At 39.7% G+C, this 18,030-nt stretch overlaps 1 protein-coding gene across 25 annotated transcripts in view; it reads right to left on the reverse strand.

Annotated features, from left to right (window-relative positions):
* Positions 1–1,688: 1,688 nt before the first annotated feature.
* The window catches only part of GPHN (gephyrin), a 347,846-nt gene continuing 331,504 nt past the window's right edge, over positions 1,689–18,030 (reverse strand). For all 25 annotated transcript variants that reach the window (XM_075425604.1, XM_075425611.1, XM_075425606.1 and 22 more), the window contains 6 exons: positions 11,866–11,953; positions 9,715–9,788; positions 7,118–7,182; positions 5,915–6,018; positions 4,618–4,714; positions 1,689–2,690 (listed from right to left, as the gene is read on the reverse strand). In XM_075425604.1, coding sequence (XP_075281719.1) covers positions 2,557–2,690; positions 4,618–4,714; positions 5,915–6,018; positions 7,118–7,182; positions 9,715–9,788; positions 11,866–11,953 — 562 coding nt within the window. In that variant the 3' untranslated portion in view covers positions 1,689–2,556. The remainder of the gene's footprint in view (positions 2,691–4,617; positions 4,715–5,914; positions 6,019–7,117; positions 7,183–9,714; positions 9,789–11,865; positions 11,954–18,030) is intronic.

Raw genomic sequence — 18,030 nt, forward strand, 5'->3', positions numbered from 1 at the left:
AACCACATACTTGAAGATCCGTTTGTCCTTGATTTCTTTTCTGAAGCTTCCGTCCTTCCCTGAAACGATGAGTGGGGAACGTTACAAATAAAAAATTGATTTGAATTTATCTATTTACATCACATTTGTATCCATTTATATTACAACAACCAAGGCAAGTTCTTCAGATTTTAGGCTTGATAATTGAGACATAGTTGCAATAATGACGTATTATACTGCTCCCGCAGTTACCTCTCCAACATACTGCTGCGGCTTTCAGTGTTAACGAAGGTTGGGCTGTGAGCGTCACTCTCAGAAACCGCAAAAATTTCTTGAATAAAACACTGAACACTGGGCAGAGGGGATTACAAAAGACAGTAGAGAGGCTAAGCAGTTTATATTATCAGTGATTTGGAAAAAAATTATCTTGATTAACCTCTAAATGCTCTATTCATTACAGTGGTAGTTAAGCTTTACCATGCTGAGGTACGGTTTAAACAGAGGCATGTGTTACACAGAGCATTGTGCCAACTCTTCTCTGCCATGTTTGTTTTGAGTAATGGTTTTAATGTAAACCAGATCCAAGATATTCCTGGGCAGGTTTCCTCACATCTCTATCTTTGTCTAGCATGTCCAAGTGCACGAACAATCTTCCCTGAGGTCGCTGTTACTGGTGTCCTTCATAAATTCCCAGTCTTCATTGTATGCGCTGCCTGTAATTAATCCTAACTACATAATAATCCTTCGGATTATAAAAGGCAGTGTTCTACATTATTTCTCAGAGATGAGTTAACTCTCCTCTCCCTTCTTCTGTGGTTTACAATATGGGTAAACAGGCATTCATTAATTTTATTTAATACCATCCTGCTGCTACACAGAGAGATCACAAATGCGGACACGTGAACAAAGCCCAGAACAAAGACAGACGATCAGCGAGTTGTGTTACTCTTTTTCTGAACAATCAGTCCCTGGGGTGCCTTTGGACACGGCCTATGCCCTCCTGCCTTCAACCTCTGCGATGCCCTGTGCAGGGAGCGTTCAGGCTGCTGCACAGCAAACCCAGCGTTTGGCTTTAAAACCAGCCTCAGGGATGCCCGCTGCGGTTATCACAGCACCACAGCTCTGGTCCGCTCTGGCAGCCAGGACTTAACCCCAGTTTTCTGTGTCCTCCCCAACTAAGTCTTCAAAAAATACTACAGACAAACATTCTGGCTTCATGAATGGAGTTGATGGGATGATAGCATTTTACCTGTGAACCCCAGGCAGCAAGTGGTGTAGGGCACTGCTATGGTCTTCATCCTAGATGAAATGGGCAATTACCAAAATACATAAACTGGCAAGGGTTGAATAGTCCCAGTACCAAAAAGAGAATCTCATGGAAAAAAAATAGAATGCTCTTTTAAATTCCACACAGTGCAGCACAAGGGATGTTTGCTATCGCTACGCAATTTACATGGGAAAAAAAGTATTCTCCAGCTTTGGCCAGTCTGTTGTAACCCCTCCAAATGCTGCTTCCATTTTGTCCCTTTGGAGATGAGCAAGAGAGCGAGCTCATTCTGTATTTTCAGTTCTCTCGTGATACTGTACCTGAGGGAAGGCCCTAGATTCCATACGCTATTTTCCCTTCCTTCCTGTCCTCTTCCCCCACCCCAAACACCCTCTTAAGCCACTATTTTTTTGGTTAAAACAACAAGGCTAAACAGGTGAAATTTTAAATAATGATTGAGGATTTTTTTTATTCATTTAAGTTTCAATATCATTACAGAAAATGTTATGGTACAGAGTTGTTTAACATTAGTTTTATTTCTTTGCTCATTTAATTTCCACACGAATGCTGGTAACACTAATATCTGTACAAGATCAGTCTTTGATTTTTTTTTAGTTTTTAGTTCTGTACATTTTTAAATGTATTGGTTAAAAAGGCTGTCAGCACTTAAGGAAGCAATTTTTTTGTTTGTTGAAATAAAAGGTATCCAGTTACTGCCCAAGAGTACTGAGCTGGGTGGCTGCCGGGACAAGAGAGATCCCTGAATGCGCAGCGAGGTGAGGAAACCTCGGGGCTTCATTGGGTTCCCCGTGCAGCCACTCTGCTTTTGGCACTGTGCACATCAACACGAGATACAAGATAAAGAACAAGCAGAAGCTCTCTGTGAAGCGGTTATGAAGCATACTAATAAGGGAAATCCAAGTGTTGTCTACGCTAGTATAAATAAGCAGACAGCCTTGTTTTAAGAGCATAAGTAGTTGTATCTTAAAGATGAGAAAAAACACAAGTTCTGCAGGCACCTACTGCTGTCTACTAAAAGCTACCGCTATTAGAACTAGCATTGAACACACAAAGCAATTGCAAGGAAAGGAAAAAGTTGCTTTGATAGAATAAATTTCTTTGTTAAGATTTGTTTTAAAGTTTTTTTTTAAAAGGTATTTATTTAAATTCCATTTGAAATATAATTCAAGATGTTGACTATACTGATCAACTTTTATCCAAATCAGAAAAACTAGCTGTGCCGTTGCATATTACAGGATACAGTCAATGATATGTGGACATGCATCAAAGCTTCGCACTTGCTGGTGACATCATAGCCTTCCGATGACCATGACGTCCACCACCTCCCCCTTGTGAAGCTCCACATACTGCTCTGTCTTTGGAGGTAGCATCAACAGTCCATTGGCACTGCGCATACTCATCAGACGACTGCTCATCTGATTCCCTACAGGAGAGCGAGAGAAAAATTTCAGTTGCTTTTTCAGTTAGCTTCAAATGCTGCAACATGCCACATGGGAAACAAGAGCTGGTCTTACGGAGACGTTTGTGTTGCTAACTTATTCGCAGAGCTGGGATCGCGCCGTTTCAAGGTGGGTGGAAACAGAACTCTGTAGAAAATTAGCCAGCCTCTCATCGCTCTGGCTCTCTAAGCTCTCACTCCCTTCACTGATGCTTTCCTGTCCAGCCTTCCACATTATCTGTACCTCGTATCTTGTCAGAGTAAATTGTATTTCTGTTGGAATTTCTAATCCTATAAAAATTACTTTATTTCTCAATTTGTATACCTAATTCCAATTGCACAAAGACTAAAACCAGCACAGTCTAGAATGTTTCTAATATACTGCTATAGAACAAGTTTGATTAACTGTATTCTTCTTTGTGAATAGTCTCGTTTAGTATTATTAGTTTAGCACCAGCAGCTAAAGTAGTTGAAGCCTTAAGCCACAAGAGCTGACGGAGAGTAAACTTTTTGATAAAACTAATGCTGCTAACACAGAACTAGCTGAATCTGGCAGATGTGAGCAGAATGAAGAAGATAAGGAACAAGGAAACAATTCCAAGAGAATGAGGTAACTTCAGAAGAAGGCCTGCCCAGCCACAAAGGAAACCATTAAGAAATCAAGAGACCACCGACCAGAATCAAGTGACTGGACTTGGGGATGGGGTGCTGGGTGGTACGGTTATACTTGGAGGGTGCAGTCTGGGGTAGGGGTCCCACTCCAGAGGCACCCAGCTCAAGCTGTAACCTGAGAACTAATAAAAGAGGAATTGGAAACGTTCACTCAGACTTCACATTTTTCAGGGGGATCCTAGGGTCAGCCCCTGTTACGGTGGCCGGCTGTGTAAATCTGTAACATATACCACTTCAAAAGAAGGGGGTTCTTTGGGACACTGAGCTTCACAGCATGTCCTGAAGATAAACGGCACCATATTGGTAGTACTGACAAAAAATAAAAACGTAATAAAAAGTCATGCTCTTTAGTTTCTTTGTCTTCAGACTTCCAGATTGACAGAGAAATCATTCCAGACAGTCTGCTTGCATAAGGAAAGAAATGGTGCACAACAAAGCAAATACAGCATTACAGATGTAAGCAATACCTTGATTTGTACCTGAAAATACGTCAGAGGCTGTGCAATCTTGGGAGTCAATGGTAAGAACCTTCTCTGAGTAAAAGTAAGATGCATTTGAGCTAACGTTTTTTCTGTAGAGACTTTATATAGTGCTTTGCAATGAACAATTTGGATGTAGCAAAAAGACAATTAGTTGTTTAAGGACCTGAATCTCTTGCGAAACTGGCAGAGTAAGTGCAGTATACAGCTAAGAAAGTATGCAAATATAATATTTACCTCAACTGCAGCTGAGTATCCAGAAGTATCCCTAGGTGGCAAACATGACTAATACACGTCTTAGACTGCTTTGAGAGAACATACACAGCCTCTGCTGTCTCTTCTACTTTTCCAGCTCAGCTAGAATCACACTTCTTTTATTTGTATTGTTCCTATCTATACCCCAAGTTGTGTTTGTTTGGTACAAGCACAAGAGCGAAAGTAAGCAAACGTGCCTGTGAGTGCAAGTAAGCACAGGGGGATGTTTATAAAAAGGAACGTATGCACATATGCAAGCATACAGGTGTATTTTGTGTGTGCGCGAGTGTATAAAGGCACGTTATTCAGGTACAGGAATTTTTAATGGTTAAGTTGGTAAGTGATGAACGAATTATATACTAACGTACGTATATACATGTGCACAAGTATTATCAGCAAATCAGTCTGCATAAGGAAGGCTATATGAAAAAACGTGCACACTCTTGGTTGTTTTTAGATAAGGACCCGTGTGAGTGTGTCTGTCAGTCTGCGTGACTGGCACTAACCTGTACTCTGCGCCCAAGGTAGTGGTTCTTGGTGATGCCAAGTCAGTATGCACCGATGGTATTCTGGGCGGGGGTCCAATTTTACATCACATGATAACTGTAGAAGAAGCAAAGAAAGGATGAAGATGCCATGCATTCGGATTCTAAGATAACGGAATCATCTGCTCATTTTTTTCCTTAAAAACAGCCTCTTTAAAAACTTGTGTTTTGAGGTCAGAAGGTGTCTAGTGCAAGATCAAAAGCTGTAGAAGGTAGACACTGCAACATTTAAGGGAAATACAACTGCGATATTATAATATCAAAGTGTACGATGGCGTCTACACGCGTTAAGTGGAATATTCCAAAGCTGTTCCTTTACTGGGACTTTAAAGATAGTATTTCTCTGGAAAGTTTCATCAGTTCTGGTGCCTGGATTACACTGCATGAAGATAAAAATCTCATTCGCAGTCAAAATCCTGCTAGCTCTGCCAAAAAGGAAATGGCTAGCCTTTGAAATGAAGAGACATACAGGGGATGCTTCACAATGGAATTTAATGGAACACATTGTAAAATTCATGCAAAAACAAGGGTCACTACAAATTGCTCTCTGTTTTAGAATATTTTAGTTGGGAGATAAAGAAAAATCTGGATGCCTGAGGAAGTGCAAAAGAGAGACATGGGATAAACAGGAAGAGAAAAGTGTGTAGCCAAGAATACTAAAAAACTATTAAAAGTAATGTGTTCCTTGGTACTTTATTTCAATCAAAAATAGAAAAAGAATACATTATAATAACATGCCTTGAATCTATATTAAACAGAGTTACAATATCCATGATTTCTTATAAGAGTGAAAAGAATAGTTTAAGGGATTTATATTGCTTAGGGTTGGGGTCATGTAGGTTACTTATAGAAATAACTCAAGAACAGAAAGGCTTTAGAGTTTTTGTATTTTCTATTGCTAATACAGAACTGTCCAACTCCTTAGGTATTCCCAGATCGCTCTGTGTTTTTTACCACTGATCAAAACAAATGGTTTTCTTTTAAGCAGGAAAGCATCCTTCCTGCCCGACTGGCAAATGGCTGCCTCTGCACCTGTATATCTTGCTCCATTAGATGGCCATCTAACTCTTAGAAATTATGAGACTGAATACCACCATTAACAGAGATTGAGAATGTACCTCTGTTTTGTGTGAACTTCCTTCAGCTTGCCAGAACTAGTCTAGGGCTCAGATTCCCCAAACAAGATGTCCCTTCAGAGCCCAAAGAGCTGTGCTTCAACATCCTGAGAGAATTTTTAAATAGAGTACAAGCTTCTTACCCTGGCTTTGATGATGGTGGGCCGAGGATCCAGGATACCCTGCATTTTCCTCAGTGCGGGAACAACAAAGAGATTGCACGTGACGACAGCTGACACGGGGTTGCCTGTAGGACAAGGAGCAGTTGGTGGTGACTCCCTCTTGATTCTTTCTGTGAAATGCTGAAAGTGATCTCACGTTTTTATAGCAATTGCACTCTAAAGGACTCTAAAGAGCTTCTCACGCTATGTACATGCAACGTTTCATTCAAGGCTGGAGTAGCATGTGGCAAGTACACCTGTTGAAAACTACACTCTCTGGCTGATGATGTGCTGAAATCACAGTGCTAAATTAATTGCTTTAGCACAAATTCTAAGGAGGATTCTACCGATTTATACTTTTTCTTTTGGCTCACAAGAGGGGTGTGTAACCAATGTCTGTCAAACACCACTTGTCTTGCACATCTGGACTTCCCTAGATGACAGTTCTAAAATAAATACTACTGTCAGGCAGATGCTCCATTGATCTCTCCCCGGGAAAAAAATGTACTGCGGCAACTATAACAAGAGAAAGATAAAACACTAGAGATACATCTGAAAACCATCAGCTTCTCAAGCCCAGGATTCCTTGTGTAGTCAGAAATCCATGCAAAGGCAGAGCAATAAGAATAAAATAAATTCCTCCTGATTTAGGAGGATGGAGCTGTGTAGCCAGACCCCTGAGGAACTGTTAATTCTGCAGGCGGTGACTTCCCTGGCGCCGCAGCCCGCAGAAGGTGAAGGGATGCTGCCCTCTTTTGGCTCCATGGTACGGTCGTGATTAAAAAAATAATTCTGTGATATGTTCCTTGGCAATTCCTCGGTTTTGTCTCCACTTTCAGTACCTCAGAGTGGATGCACTGACTTACATGCACAGCATATTTACTGTGAAGGTGGAGGGAGCTATAGGAAAAAACCACCCCTGTATAGTACCACTTACAAAACCTAAGGAAATTGGACAGAAGAAATCATAAGGCCTGTACACCGGAAAATTCTGAGGACAGGAACAAGAAAGAACTCCTTAGTATATGCCTATAAGTCCATCTCTTCTGTAAATCTCTGGAAAATCCTTACAGGTACCTTCCTTAGGGATGCCAGCACCAGACATCAGTGCTGCGAAACATCACTATTCTGTTTCATGCCTGCCACCGATGCGCAGCAACAAAAGTAATCCACAAAACATCTTACCTGGGAGCGCAAAGATTATTTTTCTTACGCCATCAATATCCAGAGTTGCAAAAGTTGTTGGCAGGCTATGGGAAAGGAAAGCTATTTAATATCTGCACTAGACTTTGACTGAACATTATTATGCTATTATGTAAAACATTCGGAAAAAAAACTCTCTCAGCAGTTCATTAGCACCTGCAGCTTATTCCATCATGGGGGTATAATCCTCTCCTTGTGATGACAGAACAATTAGTTTTTCTTGATATTCAGTTCAGAAGTTTTAAGTAGATGATTTTGCTTCTAGAGAGGAAACATCTAAGAGCAGATGAACTACTAATCAAAAATCTAAATACGATCTTCATGCTAGAAGGCAACTAACAAAAAAGTAATACTGAAATTATGGAGTTACAGAATTGTATTTGTTTTTCATATAAGGCTCTCCAAATTTTTTGTAATGTTAGTGACTCTAATTTCCCTTACTCCATTGCCTACAGCAGGAGTGACAACAGAGCAGTATTTCAGAGCAGTAAAAGCTACCTAGTCTGCAGAGGAACAAATTTGGATGCACAGGCAGAGCTGCAGTCAGGTAAGACCCAGGTCTACCAATAAAGAGCGCTCTCTGCCTTTCAGAGTGGCTCCTGAGTGATCTTTTGTGACTTGCTATCAGGGCTTTTACAATTATACAAGCAGGACAGTACTGTCATGGCTCAAGAACGTGGCTGGCAAAGAAAAGGGACTCTTCCATTAAAAAAAGTTTTCTGTACACTTATGCTAATAACATCCTTTTAAACATTAGAAATGATACTTTATAGGAGCAATAATTAGACTAGTTCCTTGGCTTCGTCTTAAGGTAGCAACTATCACCTGCTCAGCAGATGATAGTTGCCGACCAGCAGCAGCTCTGGAGATCTGCCATACTTCGATCATTACTACTTAGTTTTGTATCTGCTAGGACTAATGAATATCCTATTTTACCAGGGGAAGTTGGTGTTTGAAGTTTCTGTTTTAAAATGTCTCTAACATAATGGCAACTATGTGCCAGACCTCCAAATCTTATAACCACTGCACAAACTGAGGTATGAAAAATCTAATTGCTAATTCATATTTACTGGAAACTCTGAATTCTCATATGAGATTTCAGCACCACCATAGGTAGTCTTCCAGTACATTCTTCTCGCAGTGCTGCTAGAGAAGATACAACCCTACATTAGCTCAGCAGCTTTCAGATCAAGTGGAGGAATGGTAAATCTCAGGCATCACTCTGCAGTCATGTAGCACATCAAAATAGAGGCATACAAAGCAAATTTTGGCTTCACTCTTGGTACTTACTCAAGGGAATTTTTCCCAATATGGCAATCACAATTCATATCTAAGGCCTTTTAAGACAGAATTAATAAAAACTAAGACACAGTATTTGCTATTGCACTACAGCCAATGAAAATGAGAGTGCTTACATTCCCAGTAAGATTAGGTGACCGCATGTTTTGATAGCAGTAAGAAATATCTTTCTTATGGCATAAAATGAAAGCAGATGTTTGGGGGAAATAAGATTTCTTAAAGCTTTTCTGGCTAGTTATTAAAAGTTTATTGCTACAAGTCTACAGAGGGATCACCAGAAGAAAAAACTACATTCGCTTTCAGATAAGCCAGAACTGGAATGTAATATTCTGAATTCTCTGAATCAGGTTATCCATTCTTGTCAGCAGCAGAGGCTGGAGCGCAGATCCCACTTTTGGGACTTCCCCATATCAGTTGTAGCAGAATGACAGAAGCAGAGAGCAACTTCCACACCTGGGCTACATCCAGCACGGGAAGAAATGTGCTTTCAGCTCACTTGTTCCTTTTATGGAAGGGAGGTGGTGGTAGCAGCAACAGAAGCACCAAAGTCACAAGCAGTTCTTTACTAGATTGTTTGCAGAGACAGAAAAAGTATTTGTCTGTTTTCACAGCAAACACCCACTTTCTGTTCTGCTCCCTGGCAGCAGTTATGGGCTAGAGGGAATCGTTCCTCGAAGCTGCACTGGACCTTGTGTTACCGGACCGTGCCGAGCTAGCCTGCAGACAACCTGCAGTCCATGGTTCGTGAGGCAGAGCTGCAGACATCTTTCCACTACCGTACTGTGAAGGGGAATTCTCTATTTTCAATATATGTAGCCTTCATTTTCTCTACAAAGCACACTTCCAGACTCATTAATTAACAGCGCTACAGCAAAGGAAAGCAATGCTGAAACAGTTTTCTGAGGCAAACTAAACACATAAAGGATTGTGTTTACTTCAAAATTACTATGCTCAATATTCCAATCAGATGAAACTTTGTAAATCAGCTGTCATTCACAATGAAGACTGTGGCCATGTTTATACCATGCTGGTTTCTCCCCAACCCCCACACCTGATTTACAACAGTTATCAGAGAAATATGTCTTACTGATAAAAAGTAATCTCTCTGTTCCAGTTAATTTCACCCATAAAGATGACGACTAATTTGCTTCTTTTCCCGTATACGTCTACCATGTGGTTTATAGTATATTTGGAGAACTGAAATCTACTGAAGCACTTATATAGGATATTTGGCCCAATATAGCCTCCATCTGTGCTGCCTAAGTAGAAAGATTTCTTACCCTGGTTTCATAAAAACTCTGCCAAAGTGAATCTGTGCGTGAAGATCAATATCCAGCACCTGTTTAAGATAGTCCTGTTTAAATTCAAAAAAGAAAATCAATTAAGTAACATCAAAGTGGCTTACATAATCTAAGCATTCAAAGCAATTAATTAATATCAAGTGAAGATGAAAGACTTTTCATATCCTGAAAGTGCTACAGTCCAGTGGGAAATTTCCAGTATTTGAAAGAAAGCATTTTCAAAAAGAAGAGGTGAAGAACAGACTCATTTTAGGCGCCAAACCTGACTCCACGAGGACATAGTATTATATTTACTTAAAAGTCTGCTGCAGCATCAGAATCTTAGAGGACCCCACAAATACGTACTACTAAAACATTCCCTATGTCAAAGATGGAAAAAAGCCTTTATGGTTCAAAGTTAAGACTTAAAATCATCAAGTTATTTAACTTTTGCCATGGAAGCTATCTAGCAGTAGAGGCAGAGATTCTCCTAGTATTTTTGAAATCAATACTGTACTGTAGAAATCATAGTTTTCCAGGATACTGTAATTACTGTAATTTCTTGGGGACATGGTCTAATTCACAGTGGTCGGGTTTAGCAGTCCTTAGAAAGGAAAAACTGTGGGTGGCTTGTGCATTAGTTCAACTTCAATGATTTTGCATAAACACAATCGATCCAGTTATTAAAACAAATTGAATTACTTGTTTAGTCTTTACTGAAAATTGCTGTGCTCAGATGTAGTATCCTATCTGTTGTGTTTAGGGAGATTAAATACACGACGTAACAGCCATCTGTGAAGACACACTGTGGAAGCAGTGAATCTGAAGCTCCCTTGCAGTTCTCCCATCCTTCTTTTTTTCACTTTTTTTTTGGTCTGTTCAAATACTTGGAAAGCAGCAACCTTTTTCAGCCAGGCATGAATTCTCAATTATTGATTGCATTAACCCCGTTTTTACTTTCTATTTACTTTTCAGATGTTCAGATTTTATTTCATGAAAACTGTTGAAAGCTCAGTATCAGAGGGCTAACCATCAGTGGAATATAGAGCCTATTGACTTTATGCTGTTGCCTCAAATTCAGATTAGGGAGAAATTAGCCCGAAGGCATAAATGCCTCTAAGACCATTCAGCAGTCTCGTCACTTCCTTGTGTTCCTGCGTCTGCACTATGTCACCGTGCTCCCAATTTAAAGATCAGCAGTTGTCCCTGATTATTTTTCTAGGAATACTCAGGACAATAACGGGATTGAAAATAATTTGCACTGGTTTAACCAGTTACCCATTTTCATGATGTATCCAACAATATGATTTCTACTCAGAAAAGTGACAAAAACAGCACTCATGTTTGCCATCTCCTAATGACTGTCTTTATTATCTGTTAGTTATAAAAGGAGAGATGTTTCTTTTACCTGCCAAACTCACAGATTCAGCCTGGGATCAAAAAGTAATCTGAGTTTTCCTTCGCATAAGTCATGATTAATAAATGTCCTGCAGGTTCATCTACGCCCCACCAGCATCTGTGTATCCCTATTTTCTTTGATGGTTTTGGCACAGGGATTACCAACAGGAACTCAATCAACAATTCTGTTAATGATTCAAAAGGCAAATAATCAGCTTACTCTGTCTCGTAGGTATTGCCTCTGTAGGACTATCAGGCGCAAAATGTGATAAAACTATTTTTGTAACAGATACAGCTTTGGCATATTCAGGAAACAGTTCTGCTGAGTAAGAAAGAGCTATTTATATACTCAGGTTGCTTTTCGAAGTACTTTCAAAGTAGCTTTATTCTATCTACATTTTACCTGCTCTAAGAATAAAAAGAAGTCTGTTGCCTTCATGTGCTATTAACCAAGCACCTTCCTCATCATAACTACATAAATCATTCCTTAAATAAAAACACATTTGCAAATCACTCACATCAAGAATTAAAATCTTCCCCGTTGTACTATGTCTGCTATAGTGCAGTAATAAGAACAAAGGGAATGAGAACAGCATTGAAGACTATTTTCCTAATTAATTTGCATTTAAGTGTTCCAAAAAAAGTAAGATCCCTTTTTAATAAACATTAATACAAAGGTAGAAGCTCTGATGACAGACTCTGGCTTGATATTCTTACATATATTGTAGCAAGTCATACTTAAATTTAGCATACCTTTTCCCCCATAGATACACCTCCTGATGTAATGATCACATCAGCACGGCTGATACCCTCATTCAGTGCATTCAGTAAATCATCTGGGCTACAGAAAAGAACAGGCAAGCAGATTAGTGGCATGGAACCTATTATGAGTTGTAGCGGTAAGTAAGTGTCTGTGTGTACACATACCTATGTATGTATAGAGATGTATTTTAAGAAAGAGATACAGCTCTAGGATAATGTAAGATCTTTTCCTTCTTATGACTCCACACTGCTGTATTCAAGTCAAGAAATGCAGTCTCATTAAGTGAACACCACACCGTTTGGCACCTTTCTAACAGCTTTGCAATAGGAACAGTGGGATACTTTAGGTTCGGATTGAAGAACAGTAATACAAGTGGCTAAAAGTATGCAATTTGCACAGTGGGTAGCAATACAAATTATGATTTAGATGAACTGACAGGGCTATACCAAGGGACCTGACACATGAAAGTTACTGCCCACAAAGCAGGCTGCAGTACTACCTGCCTAGCTTATCTGATGTGTGCAAAAATGAGGGTAAAGCTTCACTTCAAACTTCCATCAATGAAAAGTGGGAGGAAATCCTTCATTTATCTTCTCCATTAGAGGGCTCTGCAGCAAAGCCAGCTGTACATCCACTTCATCTTGAAAAACCACAGTCCACCCTGCTCAAGTGTCTATCTACCTTCATGAGCAAGAGTGTAAGGGGAGCTGTGATGCTTCTCCATACAAAGAGTATAACTGCAAAAGTGAAGGACAGAAGCTGAGTATTTCAGTTCTGGTGCTTTAACTCTTTTTTTTTTTTAGACCTAAACTGGAAACTTTGAAGTGGGCATTAGCTATCTTACAGCAGTACTGATGCTAGTACAGAGCTTCAAGTTCTGCACTGGAGAAACTCGGTGATATAACTTACACAAGACCAAAGGAATAAAAAAAAATTTCCAATGTATTCAGTGCATACTTTGCATTTAACGTTTGTGAACTGACCAGAAGCTGACCGATTGCTATCACTGTATGTAATGTTCCTTAAACAAACAGTATGTTTTTACTTTAATGATCCTGAAGGTTTTTCACTGGAGGCTGTTCCTTCTTAGCATGCAATTGAAGAAATTGCCAGTAATGCTAGTGACCGTATAAAGGACTTCACCTGGAATACAGCACCTCGGTTAAATGCCACACTACGATTAAAAAATGCCGTTATGGGTTACCAAGGCTTTGCAGGCTGCAAATGGCACATTGGCTATCCCTTGGGAACTTTGGCTATGTTTCATTAAAAAATAGAATCACTGCAGTTATTTTGGGGTTTGAACTGGAAACAGGAAAATTAGAAATACTACAAAAGTCCTGGCTGACCTTTCAGTGACTAAGAGAAACTGTGTGTTCAAAAACGTGTCAGAAAGAAAAATCCTTTCCTCTGAGCATCCCGTCTTTGCCCATGGTTTAGTGAAATCTAAGCAGCAGTTAGCATTACGTGGTACTCTGTGCACTACAGTTTGACACAAGTGAGCTCAGTGGGCTCCCTCACTGAGTAGACATCTTAAGTGCATGCAGCCCTGCACACTCCTCATCTCCTCACCAAAAAGCCCTCAAGTGTCCTCCACCCTCGTTATGCCTTAGAGGCAGAAAGACTCAAGACTCTTTCTCGACCACGTCCAGTGACTGATGTAGCATCTTCTTTGGCACCACAGTGTGGTTATCCTGCAAAACTTTTCTATTTGTGTTGGGTTACATCCACTCTTTAGAGTCATATTGCTTTGTAAGAGGTAGGCAACAGTAAGATGTAGGCAGAAAGAAGAGCAGATTGCTGGTGCCATATTGTAGGCTGTAATCAATCAGAATTAGACACTATTTTTTTTTTAAAGGAAACTGTGGCTGAAGATATTGTGGCATACCCCCACGACTTTTGTTTAGGGTACTGGATATCCTGGATACTCTGAATGGCTGAACTCTGTTTTCTTTAGGAGAATATAAAACATTTGCTTGGCTGCCCCTTCTGAAATCTCAGCATCATTTTATCCAAAAACAAGCACAAGCCTTCATTAGTTGTTGAAGGCAAGAGGAAAGAAGCAAGTCTGTTGTTGGCTACTGTCAGCGTCTTCTTCAGAACCCAGTTTTTCATTTTGATTGTCTAAGTAGTAATCTGTATGTAATAGGATATTGCTTAAGATTATCATAGAGTTTGTAATAGGAAAAGTCTCTCAGGATCTAAGTATTCCTTAATACTTGCCAATGAGGGTGCAGACTAGAATGCAGCAAGGAATACATACATATTCATTACACAGGTCGATACAGGCTTTCCTGAAGCTTGATGAAAGTCAGACACTCATGCCACTATTACTAGGCTAAGACTGCTTTCAGTGTATTTTTCTTATTAGGTTGTGATGCAGCTGAGGAGCTTATCTGGAGCTTGCTCCAGGCTGTTTCATTTTATCTTGCTTAATTATTTAAAAGTTATTCATAGGTAGCAAGACCACCTGTCTGGGGACATCCTAATTCTGGATTATGAAGCGTGCTTGCTTTTGGTTGTGGTTTGAGAATAATGGAAGGACCAATAAAAAGCAAATGAGTCTGCATTTAACTGTTGCCAAAGATAAATAGAATGGAAGTGTTCCTACTTACATACTGAATATATAGCTCTGTGTGTATATATAAAAAGTTACATTGCAAAGGAAAAAAATCCCAAATCCAAAATCCAAAACCAAACCAGGTGAGGACTCAGTTCACACCTTTGTTTATGAGGGTAGCACACTACTGGAGTAGTTCATCATACAGTGTTTTTGTTACATCATGTAAAAAGTTGAAGATTACTGGACTTGGTGCCTTTTTTTTAGCATTTCCAGTAGAATGACCTGTACAATATATTCCTTTCTTTACCATCTGTATAATGCAAGACATTTTAAAATTCTACCACTAAAACTCTATCCAACCAATAGCACTGCATATAATCTTTAGATAGTTGTGAAATGCACTGAACTATTCCAAAATAGAAGATGTGATAGAAATTTTATTGCAATAAATGGAATGATTATGCTAGTTTTGTATTTATTTTGAAGAAAGGAGACATTTAAAGAATTCCCTCCTTTGCCTTTGCAGAAGGCTTCTCTCTTCTTGCCACATTTGGCACATTTGTTTTTGTCACTCAGGTCTGTCTAACTTTCTGTCCTACCTGAGGCTGGTAGTTCCATGACTCTGCAATTAACACAAAATGCTCCTTACAGCACTCACTTGCTGTAATCTTCAATCAACACTGTAGCAAACATTGTCCTTGCTTTTTGTGAATTACAGAATCACAGAATCACAGAATGTTCAGGGTTGGAAGGGACCTCTGTGGGTCATCTAGTCCAACCCTCCTGCCGAAGCAGGGTCACCTACAGCAGGCTGCACAGGACCTTGTCCAGGCGGGTCTTGAATATCTCCAGAGAAGGAGACTCCACAACCTCCCTGGGCAGCCTGTTCCAGGGCTCCGTCACCCTCAGAGGGAGGAAGTTCTTCCTCATGTTCAGACGGAACTTCCTATGCCTCAGTTTGTGCCCATTGCCCCTTGTCCTGTCACTAGGCACCACTGAAAAGAGTTTGGCCCCATCCTCCTGACACCCTCCCTTGAGATATTTGTAAGCATTTATTAGGTCCCCTCGCAGCCTTCTCTTCTTCAGGCTGAAAATGAATTGAATGCAGAGAGTTATCATTCAAACTGCATATTAACACATACTTGATAAAATAGGATAACAAGATACTACTTGTTTCATTTGTTGTATAACAATGAGCAGCTTCTCCTTCGGATTAACATGGAAAGGGAATAAATAACTGAAGACTATTACCTCCTGAAAGAACAGACAAAATAACTTTGGCATCTGAGCACAAGAGGACAAGATTGTTCTAAAAGCCCTGTGACAAATCACCATGAAGCTGAGAAATAACACTCTCTGTCTGAGCAGGCACAAATCAGAAGCCCTGGCCATTGCTAGCGGCAGGATACTGGATTAACTAGACTAATGGTCTAATTTACTATGATAAATTCTTTAAAATATCTTGTGAAAGTGCTATTCTTGGATTTTTTTCCTTCACGGACAGAGCTGTAACAGGTGCTCAAATATAATGGTGAATACCTTAATCAATGTAAAGTGGATTTTGATGGGAAGTCTCATTTCCAGATGGCAAAACTATTCTGTTTCATTTGGTGATTTTCAAAGTCAGAGTGACACTGTGCACAAGGAGCGTGCTTTTCTAACATGCTGCAATTGATTAAAAAAATTCTACTCTCTGTACGTTTCAGATCACATGCCAGCATCTTCTGTAAATACAACTAAGAAAATTTGTTCTGTAAGGGTTACATACAGTTAATGAAACTATTCATGTAGGTAAGTAAGCACACACCCAAACTTTCTCTCAACAGTAGAAATCCCCATCTACAGCAGACTGTGTCTGCACAAATATTATGTGTATTGTACATGCATTTTTTGAAGCTGCAGACATAATGCTTTGCATAAAGAGTCCATGTACTTCTAAGCATATTTTTATATTCTCTGCTAATTTTGACAGTGTGATAAACAGAGTGTCTACTTTACTACCTCAATTTCCTGACCCTCTTTATTCAGTTCTATGGAACAGAATGAGCAGCACAATCTGGAAATTAGTTGGAGGGTATCTGTTGCATGGTGGCAGCAGCATGCCTTAGAATCCGGTACGCAGATGCATGACATTGCAGTTGACATGGCACTTGATTTCATTAATTTGAAGAGAGGGCTTGCAGAATGGCAGTATACCAGAACAGGAACACCTTCTGGATTAATGGAAAATTCTGATTATCAAAGCTAGTTTGTGGAAGATTGTTATGCAGCACTTGACTACTGAGCTGTCTTTGAACTGAAAAGAAACACAGGACTTTAAGAGCTTGAACAAAAAAAGATGCAAGCCTCATTAAAATAGACATCAGACATGTAGAAGATTTTTTTCTTTATCTCGCTCAAAAGAAATGGCTACAGTACAGTTAAGACGAAAGAATTCTTTGTTTTTAGTGCCATGTTGAAGTACCCTAAATTACAGTGTAATTTTCTCTTTCAAATAGAAATCAAGGTCTGTTAATTCACTTCTGTTGATCCTATTGTTGTGCTTCACTGTCATTAATTATAAATGTCAGCCTTTTCTGTAATACAACCCTTAACACCAGCTGTTTGATACATGCAATTAAACTGCTCAGTTCTATAATTTAATTTAGAAAACAAATAACAACAAATGGTGATCTGCATCACCTACCACTCTGCCGTAAAATGAGTGATCCCTGTAAAACTGAACTGTAACATTTAGTTAGGACTGACTTATTAAGCCTTTGTCACAGTACAAAATCCATAGTTCATCACTAATTTCCAGGACCATTTGCACCAGGTTCTTTGCCACAGTAGTCTCATTCGTTCAATTTAACCTTGTTACCTGACAGTCATTTCCAGTCCTTGTTGTTCATTGCCATACACAGCTATTCCTGTTGGGTGACTAATAGAAACACTTGTGATCATTGTACTCCTCTGTGCATCAGCTCAGGCTTTTATAAACCCAGGTCTTCTGGAAACCTGTACTTGCAAAATTTCTACATGCAAACTGTCACAGTTAGCATCTTAAACCTGCGTGCTTTACAGATATATTGGACAGATACAGAAAGATACGCATGCACCATATTGCAGCAGATGCATGCAGAAGTGTCTATTGTGAGTACAACAGCAGAGCTGGGTAACCTTTCTTGCCTACTGTTTTACTTTGTTTGAAAGCATCTCAAGTATTTCAGGTACGTGCTGAAATAATTACCCCTTCAGACATTATCCTCACAGATTCAGAGCTGCTACAGACTCCTGCACACATAGTGAAAACTGAAGTGCTAGCAGTGATCCTACACCAAGCACACTAAAGACTAAAGCAGACCAGCTGCTCCTCTAAACTACAGCGGTTGACTGTAAACTTCGAAAGGTTACGTGCCATCTGCAGGTACCCCGAGTTTAGCACATTCTGGCCATGCCCACACAAACTAGGAACAGTGGTTTGTGCTAGCTTTGTGTCTTATGAAGTCTCTTTTCTGCTATACAGATCTCCCACAAGAAGAAAAGATTTAACTAAGGTACAAGGACCTGCTAGAAATTCCCCTTGTATGCAAAGACCCCAATCAAGCTTCTG

This window comes from Opisthocomus hoazin, chromosome 7, assembly GCF_030867145.1.
Source record: "Opisthocomus hoazin isolate bOpiHoa1 chromosome 7, bOpiHoa1.hap1, whole genome shotgun sequence".
In the NCBI taxonomy this organism is placed as follows: domain Eukaryota; kingdom Metazoa; phylum Chordata; class Aves; order Opisthocomiformes; family Opisthocomidae; genus Opisthocomus; species Opisthocomus hoazin.